Source organism: Bos javanicus, chromosome 9, assembly GCF_032452875.1.
Source record: "Bos javanicus breed banteng chromosome 9, ARS-OSU_banteng_1.0, whole genome shotgun sequence".
In the NCBI taxonomy this organism is placed as follows: domain Eukaryota; kingdom Metazoa; phylum Chordata; class Mammalia; order Artiodactyla; family Bovidae; genus Bos; species Bos javanicus.
The window spans coordinates 83,843,068-83,865,988 of record NC_083876.1 but is presented as its reverse complement, the minus strand read 5'-3'; the positions used below and the strand labels follow the sequence as shown (position 1 = coordinate 83,865,988).

The window sequence follows — 22,921 nt, the reverse complement described above, 5'->3', positions numbered from 1 at the left end:
ATGGTGACAGGCAGCAACTAGACTTATCATGGTGATCATTTTGAAATATATAGGAATAGCCAATCACTACTTTGTATACCAGGACCTAATGGGGTATTGCAGGTCAATTATACTTCAAAATCAAAGAAACAAATAAAACTCATAGAAAAAGAGGTCAGATTTGTGGCTACCATAAATGGGAGTGGAGAGGTGGAATTGGATGAAGGTAGCCTAAAGTTATAAACTTCCAGTCATAAATGAATACTAAGGATATAAATTTCAACATGATAAATATTCTTAATGCTGCTGTACATCATATATATGAAAGTTGTTAAAAGAATAAATCCTAAGAGTTCTTGTCACAAGAAAAATTTTTTTCTAATTCTTTACTGTCGTATCTACATGAGATGACCGTTCACTAAACTTATTGTGGTAATTATTTCATGATGTATGTAAGTAAAATCATCACAAAATGAATGCTGAGCCAAGGTAGAGAAGCAATTTGAAGGGAAAATCAAAATAATATGGAAACCAACTAGACATGATGGGCAAAGGTGGGTGAAGGTCAAAGATGACTGCTCTTGAAACTCAAGGTCACACAGAGGATGGTAATAAGATTCTCTAAAATGAACAGGGGAAATCCACACATTTGGGAGAGATAAAGATGACCTCCATCTTGGACATATTTAACGCGGAGTAAGAGAACATCCAAGTGGATTTGTCCCCTTGAACTTGAGCTCAATTACATGATAAGAACCACAGGTGTTAACTCAGTCATCTTTAATCATTATTGTTTTAGATGATCAAAAGGGATAAAGGAGAAGAGAGTGAAATAAGACCATAGGAGAATGACTTAATTTGGGGAGGCGGGGAGGGGGGCATGTGGAAGAAAGAAAACAGCAGGTCAGAGAGAAAGGAGAACTCTGGGAAGGGATAAGAGAGGGTAGATTTAGGTGAAGGGACACATGTTCCTATGAGCCCTCTTAAGCGATGAGGAGAAACAAAGGGAGAGCGTGAGTTGGAGGGGGCTGCTTCTGCTGTTCTGATCCCAGTGTACACAGGCCCCCAGGATCCCGAGCTTTTGCCACCTTCCAGGATCTAACATGGTTGAGCAGCAAAGCTGATATTTTAAAGAGAAAAGACAAAACATGGTATGAAAATACATGAAGCAATGTCCTTAATGACTTTAGCCAAAATCCACGAGAGAAACGACAGGTTCATAGTACCCGTGGCCTAGTACACGCACAGGCTCCAATTAGCCTTGTGATTTTCTTCATGAACTCATTCTTTGTCTGTGGTGCAAAGCAATCCCAAATCCCTCCTAGACTTTGACCCAGGGTGGAGCGAACACGTGCTGTGTCCTAAATTTATAGTTAATTCATTACAACTGTGAGCAGTTTGTACAGTACAGCCTTCACCTTTGACTGTGACCTCACCTGGTTAAACTCTCACTGTGTTTCTGGCTCAGACCTGGGGCAAAAGCAGGCAAAACAGAACATAATCCTTCCTGCTTCCTCTCCTTTTGCCTGTGTATCCACACGGTTTGGTGAACTGTAGTAACCTTTTATATTAATTTATAACTAAATTAGACACACGTTCCTCCTGAACTCAAGACTGAGTGGTAAAGAAATGGGAACAGAAAGGGGACATTAACTGAAGCAAAATATGTAATTTTGATATTCATCAGGTCAGAAGGATGAAATAAAAACAATCACAAAATATTTGGACTACGGTATTCATTTGGCACCAGAAAAAAAGTATGATTACATATATATATATTCACTTCCTATAAAAAGTTTACTTTTAATATGTACCATATGTTAATTAAGCCATACAAATCAGCATGGCTGTATCCCTAGACCCTGAAATTAACTAGCCTGAACCTACCTTAGGAAAGAATCTAACAAAATTTCAAAGCACCTAGTTGAATACTTCTGACAACATATACATGTCTTATTTGTGAAGAGTAAAAGAGAGAAAGATTAGTAATATTTCTACCCAATATTTCATATTATATAAATTATATGAAATTACACAAATTATATAAAAGTTATATTTCTGATGTCTTGGATACAGATTTTAGTCATTTTTATCTCACATTAATAGTTTATAGATTATTTAATTTCTTAATTTCAATAATCTTTTACCTGTAAATGTCAAAATAATAGTAAAGTCAACTAAAATATTTTTCAATGACCACTTTTGATTGAGGTAATATTACTTTGCTCTTTCAGAAGCACTAGCAACAGTGTTGTGAGTTTCAAAGTACAAATTTGACTTTGTTTTTAGGTAACCCTGAGGTACAAATTCCATGAGTTTGTGCATTTAAAATCTTTTTAATCTAATGTCTTCTACTCGTCTAATAATGGTGTAAACTGAGAAGGAACAATTTCTCCTCCAAAACTAAACAAAATAAAAACTGGTTGATTAAAAAAAAGGTTCATTGCCAGAAATGATTGTTAACCCATGTCAAGTTTCAACAAATTATTAAACAGATGCTCAGATTAATATTATTTCAAAGGGAGAACTAGTGGCAGACCCCACTAAAACTAACAGGGTATTCCTATCCTCATTGAGCAGGGCTTTTTAGCTGAGATACTTATATTTTAAAAATATACAACAGATATGTATACCAGGCAAGAATACTGGAGTAAGTTGCCATGCCCTCCTCCAGGGGATCTTCCCAATCCAGGAATCGAACCCAGGTCTCCCTCATTGCAGGCAGATATTTTACCATCTGAGCCACCAGGGAAGCCCCCTGTCACCAAAGGTCACCTTTTAAATTGCGAGTCCTTAAGACATTACCTGGTGAGGTCCTCAGAGGTGACCTGGGAACCGTAAAACTCACTGTGAATCTTGAGCTGTTTTCTTATCTGCTTCTCTTCCTTCTCTGCCCTTTTCTGTGGAGCTATAAGGACTAGACCTAGAGTTATAAAAGCCATCTCTCTCTCTCTCTCTCTCTCTCTAGTTCTCACACACATTTTTTTTTTTCTTTTGATTTCTGGTGGTAGAGGAATGGGTTATCTATCATCCACCAACCACTATTGTATGGTTTAATTTAAGCAGCTCTTTCTTGGACTTGATATAACCAATATTTCACTTAATTTAATCCTCAGTAAGATATGTATTCTTCTATTTTATGTTGTTTACATGGTATTAATCATAATTCCACTCTTGTAATAGCCTTGTTTTCGATGTTTTCCAGGCAAGAATACTGGAGTGGGTTGCCATTTCCGATCCCCTGGAGAAGAAAATGGCAACCCGATCCAGTATTCTTGCCTGGAAAATTTCATGGACTGAGGAGCCTGCTGCTGCTGCTAAGTGGCTTCAGTTGTGTCCGACTCTGTGAGACCCCATAGATGGCAGCCCATCAGGATCCCCCATCCCTGGGATTCTCCAGGCAAGAACACTGGAGTGGATTGCCATTTCCTTCTCCAATGCATGGAAGTGAAAAGTGAAAGTGAAGTCGTTCAGTTGTGTCCGACTCTTAGCGACCCCATGGACTGCAGCCTACCATGCTCCTCTGTCCATGGGATTTTCCAGGCAGGCTACAATCCATGGGGTCACAAAGAGTCAGACACGACTGAGCAACTTCACTTTCACTTTCACTTTCATGGTATTAATCATAATTCCACTCTTGTAATAGTCTTGTTTTCAATGTTTTGTATAAACACATATGTTGATCTTTTTTTGAGAATTCTATGAAATGTAAATGCACACTTCTGTAAGTATAGAAAAATTTGAGCTTTTGAAACATATTTCACCCTGTTTTGAAAAGAGGTCTAACTATATTCAATACCCTATGATAAACCATAATGAAAAAGAATGTGTGTATATATATATATGTATAACTGGATCACTTTGCTGTACAGCAAAAATTAATGCAACATTGTAAATCAACTATACTACAATAAAATAAATTTTTAAAAAGGGGTCTAATGATATTTCATCATCTGTAAGAATCTGGAAGGTTGCATAATTCTTGTTACTTCAACAAATTTTGTTTGTTTGATCTTGGTTTTAGTGTTCTATTGGAAGTGGAACAAAATTATGGAAGTATAAGCACCAAGTTGTATCCCTATCTCAAACTTGTTGTTAAAGTTCTACATATATTAGCATTTCAAGTGTAAGCATTAACACTTCTAATAACTTTTAATACTTGAATTGCATGGCTTCTTCTCCTTCTTTCCAGTTGTCTGTCATGTACACCCAGACTTATATTCAGTACTTCTAAGAAGATCAAGTGTTTGGCTTCTGTTGCTACAAATCCTTCCAGTGGCATCTGAGCAATGAAAGTACCTTGCAGGGCATACTAGTTTTCATACTAAGCTTCCCAGGTGCTTCTATTAGTAAAGAATCTCCCTGCCAACGCAGGATACATAAAAGATGCTGATTTGATCCCTGTGTCAAGAAGATACCTGGAGATGAAAATTGCAACCCACTCTGGTATTCTTGCTGTAAAATCCCATGGACAGAGGACCCTGGTAGGCTATTGTCCATAGGGTCCCGAAGAGTCAGACACGACTGTAGTGACTTAGCACATCACTAGTTTTCAAATTGATTAAGTTGGTTTATAATTTCAAATTGTTATTAGGTGCTAATAATGAAATACATGGAAACCACTCCAGTATTCTTGTCTGGGAAATCCCATGGAGAGAGGAGCCTGGTGGGCTACAGTCCATGCAGTCTCAAAGAGCTGGACATATGACTGAAGTAACTTATCACGCAAGCACACAGAGTTTTAAAAAATCTGAAAGAATCATGGAAGTTTGGAGTTAGAGAAGAAAAAAAGAGCAGGAGGACAGGGGATGTTGAATGGGAGCAATTTCAGGTAGATGGCCCTTCATGTAAAGGAGAAAAACTTGAATACTGGCAGAGAAAAATGACACGCCAATGTCAGAAAAAATGGTCCAAAGGTGAGCCCTAGACCAGAGATTTTATTCTTGCTGATACGAAGAAATGGGGAATACATAAAATAGAAGTAAATTAATCTAATGTGAAAACTGACAGCTTAGTTACCTGGCGTACTTAGTCTTGGTGATTCAAAGTCATGTTTATTTATGAATTTGGTGACAACTGGACATACAGTGTTTTGCTTTTTCAGTTGAAACTTTTCAGTTTTTGAATTTTGCCAACAGTGGACCAGATCAGAAAGGGAGGGAGAATTGGGGTTCAATCAAATTTAGAAGGAATGAAACCAAGCCAGGCAACTGAACTATGAGCTCATTAATAAACAAATGGCAAATGGTTATTATGTGCTAGCCACTCAGCTAGGCAAAAGCCAGACATGATCCTGTCCCCAGTTTGACACACAACTTTAGAGAATACAAGAAATCTGTTACAGATGGCAGCTGTAGGACAATAAAGTTTAGTGGGACAGCCATTTTCAAAGCTCTGAATACATCTTCTCTCACTTCTGGACTCGGGACCATGTCAGAGTTAGTTGCATTTATTGGATGTATAACCATAAGGTGTGGTGAAATAATAGCATATGAAAACTTACACTGTCACCAGTATATTTCAAGTGACAATTACATTGGAGCCTGGCTAGACTTTGATCCCTGGGCTCCATACTCCTGTGTGCTTAGTCGTTTGGTTGTGTCTGACTCTTTGTGACCCCATGGACTACAGCCTGCCAGGGTCCTCTGTCCATGGGGATTCTCCAAGCAAGAATATTGGAGTGTGTTGCCTCTTTCAGGGGATCTTCCCAATCCAGGTATCAAACCCAGGTCTCTAGCATTGCAGTCAGAGTCTTTACCAACAGAGCCACCAGGAAAGCCCATGCTAGGTGACACCTAATCTATGACTTGTCCTGATGTCTATTATTAGTTCTTCAGTAAAACTTAGAGGATAAACATGATTTACAATGGACTTCACATCCTATTATATAATGTTACAGCAAAAGCTAATGATTTAATGTTTAATACACAATAGCTAGTTTCTAGCAAAGCCTAGATATTGTATAACTATTTAGCCTTATCTTTATTTTCATAAATATATATGTATATTTATGTACTTTTATTGCAATAATTCAATTCAGATATTTTCAGGAAAAAATAAGCATCATCTCAAAAAGAAATGGGATGCCCCAGTAAGGAACGAGTTAACAGCTTATCTGCAGGGAGTTTATCTCTATCGTGTGATAGAATCACCACAAAACTAGGCCAGGTACTGTGTTTTATGGTATCTGGTTTGAACAGCTTTTTTTTTTTTTTTTAAATGGGAGTTAATGACCTCATCTCTTTCAGCATATAAACTCTCTAAAATCAAATCACAGCTCTGTAAGAGCTGTGAGCCTTTAATGTGCATTAATTACAATCATCACTAAATTTGCTTTCTTTTTTTGGTGTATTCATAAACTCATTTGCAATCCTGTTATTGTTTCTTATTTAATCACTGTCATTCACTCATTCATTAAATAAATATTTTTGAGTGCCTACTATATATGACCCAAACGTCACTTTAGGTACTTAGGATTCAATAGTGTATAAAACAGAAGAAAAATTATTGCCTTCAGGGAACTATTTTTATTAGGATGACATATGAGTAACCATAATTTTAAAGCAAAATATATAGCATGCTAATGAGAAAAACAATTAATGACAGAATAAAGTGCAAAGGAAAAACAGGGAGTTCTTGGTTTTGTCAGAAAAGTGGGGATTGCAACTTTAAACTAGCTGGCCAAAGAAGCTAACATGAACAAATGGCATTGAGCTAGATATCTAAAAGACATGAGGGAGAAAGCCACATGGAAATGGCTTTCTAGCAGAGGAAATAGCCAGAGCAAAGGCCCTGGGGTAGGTATTCCAGGATGTGAAAAGGACAGTATGTGAACCAAGGGGAAGTAAAGTCAGAAATGAACAGGGGAAAAGGGAAAAGACCCTGATTCTAAATATAACAGTGTAGGACTGTCCTACCCTGGTATGTATCACAAGAGCAATTCTGTTAAAAATGACTTATGTATGTAAAATAATAACTGAAATTTAAGTCACTAATAAAATGAATGGATTATCTGCCAGGAAGCTGGAAGCCTGCTTATGAGAGAGAACAGAACTGGGAGCTAGAGAATCTCAGACGTGGGAATGAATGTGGGAGAGGAGTTCAGGGAGAGAAAAAGTTTAAAGAGAAGGCATCAGTGAACAGAAGTTCAACACGGGATTCTTCAGGTGAAGACAGAGATGAAGAACTGCTGCTGCTACTAAGTCGCTTCAGTCATGTCCAACTCTGTGCGACCCCATAGATGGCAGCCCACCAGGCTCCTCTGTCCATGGGACTCTCCAGGCAAGAACACTGGAGTGGGCTGCCATTTCCTTCTCCAATGCATGCATGCATGCTAAGTCACTTCAGTCGTGTCCGACTCTGTGCGACCCCACAGACGGCAGCCCATCAGGCTCCTCTGTCTATGGGATTCTCCAGGCAAGAATACTGGAGTGGGTTGCCATTTCCTTCTCTGAGATGAAGAACTAGCTATCCAAAATCTAAGAGTCCAAGTAAAAATAATCTACAGTCCACCCCTCACAGGCACAGTGGGGAAAACATGAATGATCCCCCTGAAGTAGGTTTAGCAGCCGGAGCTCTCTTATGAATTTTGTAAGTTCAAAGGGGCGGGGGCGGGGATGGGGGGTGTGAATGGGGCGGGGAACCCAGAGGGGGGAAAAACATAAGGAGGTATATTCACAGCAAAAACCACCCCAGATCAGAGAGGCATCATTTAGATTCCATGAACTAGAGTCTGTATACTTAATCGGAGTAAACGTTGGTAACGTGAATTACATATCTATATAGTTTTAACTTTTAAAAACCATTTCATGTCTGATAGAATCTGACTAAAGCTCTTCAGTTGTTAGATGGGGCAAATACAAACAGGATTCAACAGCAAGGTGAAAGGTCTCTCTGCTGAGACTGGGCCCATGCAGATCTGGTCCTAACCTTGAGCCAAGTGCCTGGGTGGACCCTGAAGAGGAGGAGCGGCAGGAAAGGGTGGGAGGTTCGTGGACTGGAGCCAGAAGTGCAGCTACCCCGCCAAACAGCTGAAACAGGGAAACCAGGGGCTCTGGGAGGAAGTGGATCCAGGCAGGCATGGACGAAGAATGAGGGCAAGAGTCTCCCAAGTCCGGGTTCTTACAGACGGTAAAGAAGCTGGAGGAGGCCATCTAAACTCCTGCCTTGGCAGAGTTTGCTACAGGGAAGCCGAGTCGGGACAAGGGGAAAGGACATAGGATCAAGCCGGCGGTGGGATGGGCAGGCAGAGGTCCCTTACTCTTTAGATTTATCCGATCCGTGCGCCGAGTTGATACGATGCACCTCTTTCTTCCTGGCTTGTTTGGTGGTCATGGCAGAGGTAGCCCCAGGCAGGAGCTGAGCTTTGAAGGAAGAGCCTCCTCTGCCGCCCTGGCTACGCGTCTGCCGTTGCTAGGAGACGGGCAGTGCGCGTCCTGCAGCCGCGGTGCAGGTGCTGGTCAGGTTTTAGCTGGGGCGGCCCTAGCGAAGGCAGCTCTGAGGTTGCAAAGGGACTGCGAACGCCGAAGAGCTCAGGTCTCCCCAGCGGGGTGGAAATCTAGGGGTTGGGTGTCCGGAGGAAGCCGGCCCGGGCGTGGATTTGACCATAGGATTGATAGGTTCTGATAAACTGGAGTTTTTCTATCAGGCTTACTCTGCCAGGCTTTGCTCTTCGGAAGTATATACCTCGATTAACTCTTTTGGATTTGAAGACATATACTATAAAAGTCTTCCAGGTGGCGCTAGTGATAAAGAACCGGTCTGTCAACGCAGGAGACTTAAGAGACCAGGGTTCCATCCCTGAGTGGGGAAGATCCCCTGGAGGAGGAAACAGTAACCCACTCCAGTATTCTTGTTTGGGAAATCCCATGGGCAGAGGAGTCTAGCAGGCTACAGTCCATGGGGTGCCCAAGAGTGGGACACAACTGAAGTGACTTAGCACACACTGTGCAAATCCCCTTTCCCCAGGTCTTTTCTCTTTTGAACAAGTTCCTCTACTAATAATTAAGGAGAAATTATGAACACAATGAATTTGTCAATGGCTCAATCGAGGTTTCAATAATGAATACAGTGGGTACAGGGGGATCTCTGCAGGAAAGGCAGGATCATGATCTTAGTCACTTAAGGTTTGATAATGATGTCTGTGATTAAATAAGTTGGGGGTCTTGTGAGAGTTGAACTATAAAGAAAGCTGAGTGCCGAACAATTGATGCTTTTGAACTGTGGTGTAGGAGAAGACTCTTGAGAGTCCCTTGGACTGTGAGGAGATCCAACCAGTTCATCCTAAAGGAAGTCAGTCCTAGGTGTTCATTGCAAGGACTGATGTTGAAGCTGAAACTCCAATACTTTGGACACCTGATGTGAAGAGCTGACTCATTGGAAAAGACCCTGATGCTGGGAAAGATTGAGGGCAGGAGGAGAAGGGGATGACAGAGGATGAAATGGTTGGATGGCATCACCGACTCAATGGACATGGGTTTAGGTGGACTCCGGGAGTTGGTGATGGACAGGGAGGCCTGGTGTGCTGTGGTTCACGAGGTCGCAAAGAGTCAGACACGACTGAGTGACTGAACTGAACTGAACTGGGTTGTTCACATGAAAGAATAAATCCAGGTCATGGAATGGAGTGGCTTTTGATAATTTACTTGAGAAGATGCTGGAGCCAGAAGACCCAAATTGAAGCAAACCATGACCAATTAAGCCTCTAGCTTAATGGTCATTCAGTCCTGCTGATATTTGTAGTTATCTTGCCTTGGGCAAGTTCCTCCTTTTAAGCCTCCAGTTTACTTACTTGTACTTACTTCGGTTTCCCTCATAGCTCAGTTGATAAAGAATCTGCTTGCAATGCAGGAGGCCTGGATTCGATCCCTGGGTCAGGAAGATCCTCTGGAGGAGGACATGGCAACCCACTCCAGTAGTCTTGCCTAGAGAATCCAAATAGAAAGGGAGCCTGGGAGGCTATAGTCAATGGGGTCGCGAGAGTCCAAGAGCCGGACACGACTTAGCGACTAAACCACCGCCATATTTTCAGGCACTGATTTACTTACTTGTAAACATGAGATGTTAATACCTAACACAAGTCTCTTATGAGGATAAATGAGATGTATTTAAAATACTTAGCACACAATGAAAGCACAGAAAATAGGGGCTCCTGCTTCAAAATGCCTTCAAAGACCAGGCAGATAACGTGAATGAATGAAGCTGAGAAATGCTTGGGTTGAGAACACTTTTAAGGGCATTAAAATAAAACCAAATATTACTCTGGCCCAATATAATCTCAGTTTAGAGAGATTTAACTATCCACAGGCCTGAAGTTTAGAGCCCCTCATATTAGATGGCCTCTTCCATTAACCTAGAGATAATTGTGTGTGTGTGTGTTTAGTCCCGCAGTCATGTCCAGCTTTTTGTGACCCCATGGACTGTAGCCTGCCAGGCTCCTCAGTCCATGAGGATTCTCCAGGCAAGAATACTGGAGTGAGTTGTCATGCCCTCCTTGGGGGATCTTCCCAACCCACAGACCGAACCCAGGTCTCTCGCATTGCAGGAGGATTCTTTACTGTCTAAGCCATCTGCAGTTCAGTTCAGTTCAGTTGCTCAGTTGTGTCTGACTCTTTTTGACCCCATGAACCACAGCATGCCAGGCCTTCCTGTCCATCACCAACTTCTGGAGTTCACTCAAACTCATGTCCATTGAGTCGCTGATGCCATCCAGCCATCTCATCCTCATCCCTTCTCCTCCTGCCCCCAATCCCTTCCAGCATCAGAGTCTTTTCCAATGAGTCAGCTCTTCACATGAGGTGGCCAAAGTATTGGAGTTTCAGCTTTTGCATCAGTCCTTCCAATGAACACCCAAGGACTGATCTCCTTTAGAATGGACTGGTTGGATCTCCTTGTAGTCCAAGGGACTCTCAAGAGTCTCCTCCAACACCACAGTTCAAAAGCATCAATTCTTTGGTGCTCAGCTTTCTTCACAGGCCAACTCTCATATCCATACATGACTACTGGAAAAACCATAGCCTTGACTAGACGGACCTTTGTTGGCAAACTCTCTGCTTTTCAATATGCTATCTAGGTTGGTCATAACTTTCCTTCCAAGGAGTAAGCGTCTTTTAATTTCATGGCTGCAATCATCATCTGCAGCGATTTTGAAGCCCCCAAAAATAAAGTCTGACACTGTTTGCACTGTTTCCCCATCTACTTCCTATGAAGTGATGGGACCAGATGCCATGATCTTAGTTTTCTGAATGTTGAGCTTTAAGCCCACTTTTTCACTCTCCTCTTTCACTTTCATCAAGAGGCTCTTTAGCTCCTCTTCCCTCTCTGCCATAAGGGTGGTGCCATCTGCGTACCTGAGGTTATTGATATTTCTCCCAGAAATCTTGATTCCAGCTTTTGCTTCATCCAGCCCAGTGTTTCTCATGATGTACTCTATATATAAGTTAAATAAGCAGGGTGATAATATACAGCCTTGACGAACTCCTTTTCCTATTTGAAACCAGTCTGTTGTTCCATGTCTAGTTCTAACTATTGCTTCTTGACCTGCATACACGTTTCTCAAGAGGCAGGTCAGGTGGTCTGGTATCTCCATCTCTTGAAGAATTTTCCACAGTTGATTGTGATCCACACAGTCAAAGGCTTTGGCATAGTCAATAAAGCAGAAATAGATGTTTTTCTGGAACTCTCTTGCTTTTTCCATGATCCAGCAGATGTTGGCAATTTGATCTCTGGTTCCTCTGCCTTTTCTAAAACCAGTTTGAACATCTGGAAGTTCATGGTTCATGTATTGCTGAAGCCTGGCTTGGAGGATTTTGAGCATTACTTTACTAGCGTGTGCTGCTGCTGCTTCTGCTAAGTCGCTTCAGTCATGTCCAACTCTGTGCAGAAGGAGGGCTGAGAGGAGCTACTCCACGTTCAAGATCAGGAGGGGTGACCATAAGGAGATACCCCTAGTCCAAGGTAAGGAGCAGCGGCTGCGCTTTGCTGGAGCAGCCGTGAAGAGATACCTACATCCAAGGTAAGAGAAACCCAAATAAGACGGGAGGTGTTGCGAGAGGGCATTAGAGGTCAGACACGCTGAAACCATAATCACAGAAAACTAGTCAATCTGATCACAGGGACCACAGCCTTGTCTAACTCAATGAAACTAAGCCATCTTACCCATCTTTAAATAAAGACATTCCCTCTGTTCTTGGAACTGTTCATTGGCCCAGCTCTACAGGAGAGAAGCAGGTTCCTGAAAAGCAAATCTTTGAACTGCTCTGAGGAATCAATGCCTAGACTTCATTCAGCATGGCTTTTGCTTTGTCAGACTGTGTTAGTCTTATTGGAGTTTACATAGGTGACAATCAGACAGCAACCTCTTTGTATTCTATCTGCAAGGTAAATGACTTCTATCAGCTGTGCTAATATTATGACTGCAGAAATGCCCTACGAACAGCTGTATGTGTGAAGAGAAGGAAGACATCTTGAGCACTCTGCCTCATTTATCACAGGGCTGAGATTTCCAGAGAACTCTCCTGATTGAAAGTAAAGGATCAAGCTTAATGAAAATAGTATTTTAATACTAAATCTGATCAGTGTCATCCGTGCAAAGCCATAAGCATATATGAAGACTATTGGGTAAAAATAGCACAGTTTTAAGCAACCAACCCATGGAAGGGCGAGTTTCCTCTTGAGCAAGGGCCATCCCTGAAACCATAGTTAATGGCTGCAAGATGCCAAGGCCATTACAGAAGAGTCTGTCCTTTAGTTGGAAATCAGATGATCTGCAGCTCACGCATGTTCTACAGATGAAGAACCCCTAACCAAGAGAAGAGCAAATGTCCTACAAAAAGGTGCTTGGCTTCTTGGTAGCAGAATGTGAACAAGAGTAAATAAATGGGGGAACCCTGGTTTAACCCAAACATATCACTACTCCACCCAGAGACTGTTTTCTTATCTATTGTGTGTGTGTGTGGATTAGTCACTCAGTCGTGTCCGACTCTTTGCCACTCTTTGGACTGTAGTCTGCCAAGCTCCTCCGTCCATGGAATTCTCCAGGCAAGAATACTGGAGTAGGTAGCCATTCCCTACTCCAGGGGATCTTCCCAACCCAGGGATCAAACTTGGGTCTCCCCCATTGCAGGCAGATTCTTTATGGTCTGAGTCACCAGGGAAGCCTTTTCCTATCTATTAAATTAGGATAAAAATAAAGGAGTTGATATCAGGATGGAATGAGATAATAAAAATCTATTTTTAAAGTATAAAGTTGTGCTTTGATTCTTTGTCCAACGTTCTTTCTCTTTTATAATATTATGTATGCAGCATGCAGAAAAGGAATTTCGCCTCTTTTTTCTGAAGCCAAACTCTGGTCATATCATGATTTTAAGAGGCAAATATGCTCCTTTATAAGTCATAAGATGGTGTTTGTATGTGCCAGTGCAAAAAGAACAATTAGCCCTACATATATGTTTTTTGCAAACCCATATTCTGATGTGCAGATGGTAATCATGGTTAGTGTCATTTTGAAATGTTAATAATACCTGTGATTTATTGAGTTCCTGTGACTTGCCAGGCTTAGGGAGGGGAGCTAGCTCCTTAGAGTATAGACAGTAGACACAGACCTGAATTTAAATACTGACTCTTATTAGCTGACTTGCCCTGGATAAGTCATTTAAATTCCCTGAATCCCATTTTCTTCATTTGTGAAAAGGAAAGAGTAATAATTCCCTGAAATGTTGTGCTTGGACCATTATCAACACTCAAGTCATGATAGGTAACGCTTCCCTTACTTCACAGGCAAGGATACTGAAATGTAGAGAGGTAAAGGGACTTTGCCTCTGACACAGGGCCAGTGGCAGAGCAGGACTGGCCTGCCTCCATGGCATTGGCCTCTGGAATCCTCTGACCAAATATACGGGCTATGGTCGTTCAGAGATGCTCCTGAAAATAGCAAGTCCAGGTGACTGCCCTGCAGCTCAGCTTAGCAGTTTCCAAGTTCTCTTGCTGTTTAACAACTTTCAAGAAACAGGGCTTGTATTGCATTAGAGCTACCCTTTCTTTAGTCTGTACTTAACTTTTTGAGAAAGAGTTGCAACTTCAGACAACAGTAACCCTGGCTCCATAGGGAAGTGGGTAGAAATACTTACTTCCTCGTGCCTGCGGAAACAGACCAAGCAGGGGTCTCTCTTTGGACTGCATGGGGAAGTGAGTTTCAGTAACCACTTCTCTACCCAGAACTGGGAGCCCAGACGACAGGAACTGAGCAGGAGAGTGGCAGCTTTTCTGGTTCTTAGAGCCATAGCTCTGGGCAGCTTCCCACTTGGTCCCACGGCCACAGGACATGACAGAGAGGGTGCTGGTCAGCCACCTCTTTGCAATTAGGTCAAGTATCAGCTTGCTCACCTTTAACCAAATCAATGAGGAAGCATAAATTCTACCTGTCCTGCTTGGGGTTCAGGTTAACTGCCCTTTCAAGTTCTGTCCTTCAGTAATCTCTTTCCCTTAGAAATCAGTATTCTTCTCCTTTATTTTCCACAGAGCTTTATTTGTTTATTTTTTTAAAAAATCCAATCTTGTTGCACCTCATTTTTATCATTACTCGGGCCCTGGTCCTTCTCACTTATAAACTGTAAGGGCACTTGGAATTTGGTGAACCAAACTCACTTCAAACTCTGCAAACCTCTGCCACACCTCATAATCAGAACTTAACATTTATTGAGCACTGACTATATGCTTGGCGCTCTACAAAACTGTTGTTCTATAATAACCCACTTAATCACCATAAACACCCGAGGGATATGCTAGTATTACAATCTCTCTTTTGTAAATAAGAAAACAAGCAGAGGCTAAATTAAATTAGTAAGTATCAGGCAGCATTCAGGCCCAAGCAATCCGGTGCCACATCCATGCTTTTTATAACCACAGTTTCTGCTTCAGACTCCCTCAGTAGTTGCAACCCTATGAAGTGTTTCTATCAGCCCATTTTACAGAGAAGGAAGGGGAGTTTTAGAAAGCTCAACACCTTGCCCAAAGTCCAAAGCACAGAGAGGGTGGAGCTGGAATGTAAATGTGAACAGTCTGGTTTCAGAGTTCATGCTTTTATTTTATTTCATTTCACTTCATTTCATTTATTGTTGTAAGCAAGGAATACAAAATCTATGTATCTAATAATTTTTTTGGTGCATAACATAGTGTTGCTAACGACTCAGTTCTTCAGGCACTCTGGTGCCTGAAGAATTATAGACAGAGGTTCCTGACTTTGTACAGGAGGCAGTGATCAAGACCATTTCCAAGAAAAAGAAATGCTAAAAGATTGTCTGAGGAGGCCTTACAAATAGCTGAGAAAAGAAGAGAAGCTAAAGGCAAAGTAGAAAAGGAAAGATGTACCCATTAGAATGCAGAGTTCCAAAGAATAGCAAGGAGAGATAAGAAAGCGTTCCTTAGTGATCAGTGCAAAGAAATAGAGGAAAAGAATAGAATGGGAAAGACTAAAGATCTCTTCAAGAAAATTAGAGATGCCAGGGGAACATTTCATACAAAGATGTGGTCAATAAAGGACAGAAATGGTATGGACCTAACAGAAGCAGAAGATATTAAGAAGAGGTGGCAAGAATACACAAAAGAACTATACAAAAAGACCTTCATCACCCAGATAACCATGATGGTGTGATCACTGACCTAGAGCCAGACATTCTGGAATGTGAAGTCAAGTGAGCCTTAGAAAGCATCACTACAAACAAAGCTAGTGGAGGTGATAGCATTCCACTTGAGCTGTTTCAAATCCTAAAAGATGATGCTGTAAAAGTGCTGCACTGAATATGCCAGCAAATTTGGAAAACTGAGTAATGGCCACAGGACTGGAAAAGGTCAGTTTTCATTCCAATTCCAAAGAAAGGCAATGCCAAAGAATGCTCAAACTACCACACAATTACACTCATCTCACATGCTAGTAAAGTAATGTTCAAAATTCTCCAAGCCAGGCTTCAACAGTATGTGAACTGTGAACTTCCAGATGTTCAAGCTGGTTTTAAAAAAGGCAGAGGAACCAGAGATCAAATTGCCAACATCCATTGGATCATCGAAAAAGCAAGGGAATTCCAGAAAAAACATCTACTTCTGCTATATTGACTACACCAAAGCCTTTGACTGTGTGGATCACCACAAACTGTGGAAAATTCTAGAATAGATAGGAATATTAGACCACTTTACCTGCCTCCTGAGAAATCTGTATGCAGGTAAAGAAGCAAGTTAGAAGTGGACATGGAACAACAGACTGGTGCCATATTGGGAAAGGAGTATGTCAAGGCTGTGTACTGTCACCCTGCTTATTTATCTTATGTGCAGAGTACATCATGAGAAATGTCAAGCTGGATGAAGCACAAATTGGAATCAGGATTGCCAGGAGAAATATCAATAACCTCAGATACGCAGATGACACCACCATTATGGCAGAAAGTGAAGAGGAACTAAAGAGCCTCTTGATGAAAGTGAGAGAGGAGAGTGAAAAAGTTGGCTTAAACTCAACATTCAAAAAACTAAAATCATGGCATTGAGTCCCATCACTTCATGGAAAATAGATGGGGAAACAATGAGAGACTTTATTTTGGGGGGCTCCAAAATCACTGCAGATGGTGGTTGCAGCCATGAAATTAAAAGACGCTTACTCCTTGGAAGAAAAGTTATGACCAATCTAGAAAGCATGTTCAAAAGCAGAGACATTATTTTGCTGACAAAGGTCCATCTAGTCAAAGCTATGGTTTTTCCAGTGGTCATGTATGGATGTGAGAGTTGGACTATAAAGAAAGCTGAGCACCAAAATATTGATGCTTTTGAACTGTGGTGTTGGAGAAGACTCCTGAGAGTCCCTTGGACTGCAAGGAGATCAAACCGGTCAATCTTCAAGGAAATCAGTCCTAAATATTCATTGGAAGTACTGATACTGAAGCTGAAACGCCAATCCTTTGGCTACATGATGGGAAGAACTGACTCATTGGAAAAGATCCTGATGCTGGGAAAGATTGAAGGTGGAGGAGAAGGGGATGACAGAGGATGAGATGGTTGGATGGCATCACTGACTTGATGGACATGAATTTGAGCAAGCTCTGGGAATTGGTGATAGACAGAGAAGCCTGGCATGCTGCAGTCCATAGGGTCGCAAAGAGTTAGACACGACTGAGTGACTGAACTGAACTGAATGGTTTAGTGGTTAAGAATCCACCTGACAATGCAGGAGACAGGGGTTTAATCCCTGGGTCTGGAAGATCCGCTGGAGAAGGAGTGGCAACACACTCCAGGATTCTTGCCTGGATAAACCCATGGACAGAGGAGACTGGCAGGCTACAGTCCATGGGGTTGCAAAGGAGTGAGACATGACTGAGTGACTAAACAACAATTATAGGCACAATGTTGAACAGCAGATTTCTAGAGCTTCTTCATCTTATTTAACTGGAACTCTTTACCTGTGTAAGCTTTCAAGGTGGGTGTTGCTGCTGCTGCTAAGTCACTTCAGTCGTGTCCGACTCTGTGTGACCCCATAGATGTCAGCCCATACTGTCTGTTTTAAACAGAATGAGTACAGAACATTCTGTACTACATGTCCTTGAAAAAATTGCTATAAATTTCAACTTAGATTCAGTTTTGAACCCTAACATCCAGTCTCTTTAGAGCCCACTAATTCTGGAAGACTCGGAACTGGCAGAAATGAAACCAGTTGTCCCTGCCATAGAAAGCCTCATTTTTCAGGACAAACCTTAATGTATAGTTTTGATTGTCTTTGAAAGGAAATTCTGAACAGAGATTCTTAACAAAAGTGGGATAATAAGGAAATGATATTTTCCTGAAACTAGTTGAAAAACAATTTTCATTTCAATAAGCTGTTTAAATAAGAAACAACCATTTTTCTGACTGTAGAAAAGAAGAATTCATTAGAATGCAAACTGACCTGCATTAATATGAGGCTGCAATCACCTGTGGAGGTGGTGGTTCTTAGACTGGACTGAGGCATTTCCTCCCCCACCAGAGAAAGCTCCTCACTCAGAGCATCCTGAGAGCATCCTGCATCTCAGGGGTGGGTATAAGGAGAGGGATATATGGGACAACTCTGACAGATATTTTTCTCTTTAGAGCTCCCTCATTATTGGGAGAGATGTCTCTCACAATAGCATTGCAGTTCAACCTCTGCTGCCCAATTCTTCTTGCCTTATCCTCTGAGCGAGGTTACTGAGAACTCTTACTAATAAACATCATGCACACAAGTCTGAGAGTGTGGGTCTGTTTCCTGGGAACTCGCCTAGAACAGTCAATAGCAGATATGAAAGGAAAGTCTGTAGGAAGCAGACTCTAGAATGAGATATGGGAAGCCTTCTGCTTCCAAACAAGATGAAGGGACAGAGAGTGAATTTACATTCTCACAGGCAATAGCAAATACTGAATAAAATATATGAGGACATTGACTTTGAGGCAATGAATCAGTGATCCCAGAGATGAAAAAAAAAAAAAACAAAGGTGAGTTTTCAGAAATAAACCATGCTTTTATGGACAAAGGAGGAAAGAATATACAATGGAGAAAATATAGTCTCTTTAATAAGTGATGCTGGGAAAATTGGACAGCTACATGTAAAAGAATAAAATTAGGATGTTCTCTAATACCTATACAAAAATAAACTCAAAATGGAATAAAGACCTACATATAAGCCTGGAAACCATAAAATTCCTAGAGGAAAACATAGGCAGAACAATCTTGACATAAGTCATAACAATATTTTTTTATCTTTATTCTAAAGCAAAGGAAATGAAAGCAAAAATAAACAAATAGGACCTAATTAAACTTAGAAGCTTTTGCACAGCAAAGGAAACCAGCAACAAAATGAAAAAAACAACCTACTGAAAGGCATAAGATACTTATGATATGACTGGTAGGGAATGAATATCCAAACTGCATCAACAGCTCATACCACCTAAATCAAAAAGCAAACAACCAAATTAAAAATGAATACATATTTTTCCAAAGAGGACATGCAGATGGCCAATAGGCACATGAAAAGATGCTCAGCGTTGTTCTTCAGGGAAACCAAATATAAACCGCCATATCATTTATACCTGTCAGAATGGCTTCAGTGAAAAAGAACAGAAATAACAAATGTTGGCAAGGATTTGGAGAAAAGGGAGCCGTCCTGCACTGGTGGTGGGAATATAAATTGGAACAGATGCTAAGGAAAACAGTATGGGGGTGAGTGTGTCTCAAAAAACTAAAATAGAACTACCATATGACCCAGCAACTTCACTCCCAGGTATATATCTGAAGAAAAAGACCGCTAATTCAAAGGGATGCAGGCACACCAATGTTAATGGCAGTATTATTTACAATTGCTAAGATATGGAAATGACCTAAGTCTCTATCAACAGATGAATGGATAAAATGTGGTGTGTGTATATTTATCTATCATCTATCTATCTATCTGTCATCTATGTATCTATCTCTATCTGCACACACATACTGGAATACTACTCAGTCATAAAAGGAATGAAAATGTGCCTTTTGAAGCAATGTGAATGGACTTGGAGGGTATTATGCTACATGAAATAATTCAGAGAAACTCAGATGCTCTATGATATCACTTGTATGTGGAATCTAGTGAATATAACAAAAAAGAAACAGACTCAGATATAGAGAACAAATTAGTGGTTACCAGGCGGGAGATGGAGGGAGGTCAATATAGAGGTAGAAGATTAAGAGATACAAACTACTATGAATAAAGTAAGCTGCTGCTGCTAAGTCACTTCAGTCGTGTCCGACTCTGTGCGACCCCATAGACGGCAGCCCACCAGGCTCCCCCATCCCTGGGATACTCCAGGCAAGAACACTGGAGTGGGTTGCCATTTCCTTCTCCAATGCATGAAAGTGAAAAGTGAATGTGAAAGGTGAAAGCGAAGCCGCTCAGTCGTGTCCCACTCCTAGCGACCCCATGGACTGCAGCCTACCAGGCTCCTCCGTCCATTGGATTTGCCAGGAGTACTGGAGTGGGGTGCCATCACCTTCTCCGAAAGTAAGCTACATGGATATAATATACAACAGGAAAAATATAGTCAATATTTTATAATAGGTATAGATGTAGCATAAACTTGACAAATTGTGAATCACAATATTGTACACCTGTAATTTATTTTTTTTTATTTTTTTTATTTTTTTAATTTAATAATTTTAAAACATGTGTTCCCCATCCTGAACCCTCCTCCCTCCCCATATCATCCCTCTGGGTCGTCCCAGTGCACCAGCCCCAAGCATCCAGCATCGTGCATTGAACCTGGACTGGCATCTCGTTTCATACATGACATTTCACATGTTTCAATGCCATTCTCCCAAATCTTCCCACCCTCTCCTCTCCCACAGAGTCCATAAGCCTGTTCTATACATCAGTGTCTCTTTGCTGTCTCGTATACAGGGTTATCGTTACCATCTTTCTAAATTCCATATATATGCGTTAGTATTGTATGTTTTTATCGTGAAAACTGGATCTATGTCCATAAAGAAAGCACAAGAGAAAGACATGGCTACTGTACTTTGGGAGAAGCTTTTAATCGCTTAGACTTCTCGAGTGCGATCCAGGACATCCGAAGGTTCAATTATGTGGTCAGGCTATTGCAGCTGATTGCAAAGTCCCAGCTGACCTCGCTGAGTGGTGTGGCCCAGAAGAACTACTTCAACATCCTGGATAAGATCGTTCAGAAGGTTCTCGGTGACCACCAAAACCCTCGCCTGATCAAGGATCTTCTCCAAGACCTCAGCTCCACCCTGTGCATTCTGATCCGAGGAGTAGGGAAGTCTGTGCTGGTGGGAAACATCAACATCTGGATTTGCCGATTAGAGACCGTTCTCCGCTGGCAGCAGCAGCTGCAGAATCTTCAGATGACGGAGGTGGACAGTGGCCTGACGCTCAGCGACCTTCCTGTGCACATGCTCAGCAACATCCTGTACAGGTTCTCGGATGGGTGGGACATCATCACCCTGGGTCAGGTGACCCCGACACTGTCCACGCTCAGCGAGGACCGGCAGCTGTGGAAGAAGCTCTGCCAGTACCACTTTGGGGAGAAGCAGTTTTGTAGACACTTGATCCTTTCAGAAAAAGGCCATGTGGAGTGGAAGCTGATGTATTTTGCACTTCAGAAGCACTACCCCACCAAGGAGCAGTATGGAGACACCCTGCACTTCTGCCGGCACTGCAGCATCCTCTTCTGGAAGGACTGCCGCCTTGCTTTATTACTCGAGGACTCGGGCCACCCCTGCATGGCAGCTGCTTCACACCTGTGTCCCCGCAGCACTTCATCGACCTTTTCAAGTACTGAGGGCCTAGCCAGGCCCACCATGACCTGGAGTCTGCGTTGGAGGCAACGTGAAAAGGGCCTGTGGGCAGGGTGCCTGTGGCTTCCACCTCTGAAACCGGGTCAGGGAACCCCAGCAAAATCCACCTTTGAAATAGGGTCAAGGAACCCCAGCAAAATCATTTCTGCTTCTCTCTTTAAAAAATTCTTCTATGTACACCTGTAATTTATATAAGGGGACTTCTCTGGTGGCTCAGTAGTAAAGAATTAGCCTGCCAATGCAGGAGACTCTGGTTCAATCCCTGGGTTGGAAACATCTCCTGGAGGAGGAAATAGCAACCCACTCCAGGATTCTTGCCTGGGAAATTCCATGGACAGAGGAGCCTGGCAGGCTACAATCCATGGGGTTACAAAAGAGTCAGACATGACTTAGCGACTAAACAACACAATTTATGTAATACTGTAAATCAACTGTACTGCAGTTAAACAGACAACAAAAAGATGGGCTTTATAACTGTCTCAGCTCACTGTGAGGGCCTGGCACAGGGTGAGGAGCCCATGCAGAGCCCGATGGTGTCCCTGGTTTGGGGAGACGGAGCTGGAATCCAGGAGTGCTAGCAGGCTGAAGCTTCTAGATGAAAGTCTGTTGAGGAGAGAGCAGTGCAGAGAGGAGAGCCTGAGAATAGGTCCTCAGTGTCTGTCAGAGTGCAGGTCTGATCAGCTGGAGCACAGGTGGAACTGCCCTGAGTCATGCAAAGAACCCTGTGAAAGGGTTAAAAGCATGAGTTCACAGGGGCCTGTTCCCACCAGCATGGCTGCATAGACCTTAGCATTCACTGGAGATGGAACATGCAGTTTTGTTCCCTCAACAGTGGTGAAAATTTCACCCTAAATGAAACTCCTCACTGTTCCCACCTAACAAAACTTAAAAGCAAGACCTGAAATGATCAAACTATTTCCAAGGAGGTTAACAGCTTCCCTGAACAAATTTAAGACTATGGCACCCCTCTCCAGTACTCTTGCCTGGAAAATCCCATGGACGGAGGAGCCTGGTAGGCTGCAGTCCATGGGGTCGCTAAGAGTCTGACCTGACTGAGCAACTTCACTTTCAATTTTCACTTCCATGCATTGGAGAAGGAAATGGCAACCCACTCCAGTGTTCTTGCCTGGAGAATCCCAGGGATGGGGGAGCCTGGTGGGCTGCCGTCTATGGGGTCGCACAGAGTCGGACACGACTGAAGCGAGTTAGCAGCAGCAGCAGTAGCAGCAGCATAGAAGTGCAAAAATAACCAGGATCCAACAGGTAAAATTCAAAAAGATTGGTATCCAATAAAACTTACTGAGCATGAAAAAAGAAGCAGGAAAATATGTCCCATTAAAAGGAGAAAAAAAATCAACCAATTGAAAATGACTCAGGAAAAAAACATGGATGACAGAATTAGCAGACAGGACATTGAAATAGCTGTTATCATGGTGTACCACATGTTCAAGAAGCTAAAGAAAGATTAACTACATTAAATTCTTTAGAACACCCAAAACTGCACGTTCGATGTCTATGTTGAAAAAATACACTGATTGGGATGAATGGCAGATTAGAGATTGCAGAAGAACAGATCAATTCATTTGAAGACACAGCAACAGAAAC

The 22,921-nt window shown here is 42.0% G+C and overlaps 1 protein-coding gene and 1 pseudogene across 3 annotated transcripts in view; one reads left to right on the top strand and one right to left on the bottom strand.

Annotated features, from left to right (window-relative positions):
• The window catches only part of ADGB (androglobin), a 203,825-nt gene extending 183,735 nt beyond the window's left edge, over positions 1-20,090 (bottom strand). Inside the window, exon 1 of one of the 3 annotated variants that reach the window (XR_009738581.1) lies at positions 8,240-19,937. Coding sequence is in view for 2 of the 3 variants with exons in the window: in XM_061428240.1 (XP_061284224.1) it covers positions 8,240-8,313 (74 nt within the window). In the remaining variant the exon portion in view is untranslated. Of the gene's footprint in view, positions 1-8,239 lie in introns of all 3 variants that reach the window. The other 2 variants (XM_061428240.1, XM_061428239.1) reach the window with 2 other exon arrangements.
• LOC133254373 (F-box only protein 25-like) lies at positions 12,798-21,397 on the top strand (annotated as a pseudogene).
• Positions 21,398-22,921: the final 1,524 nt, after the last annotated feature.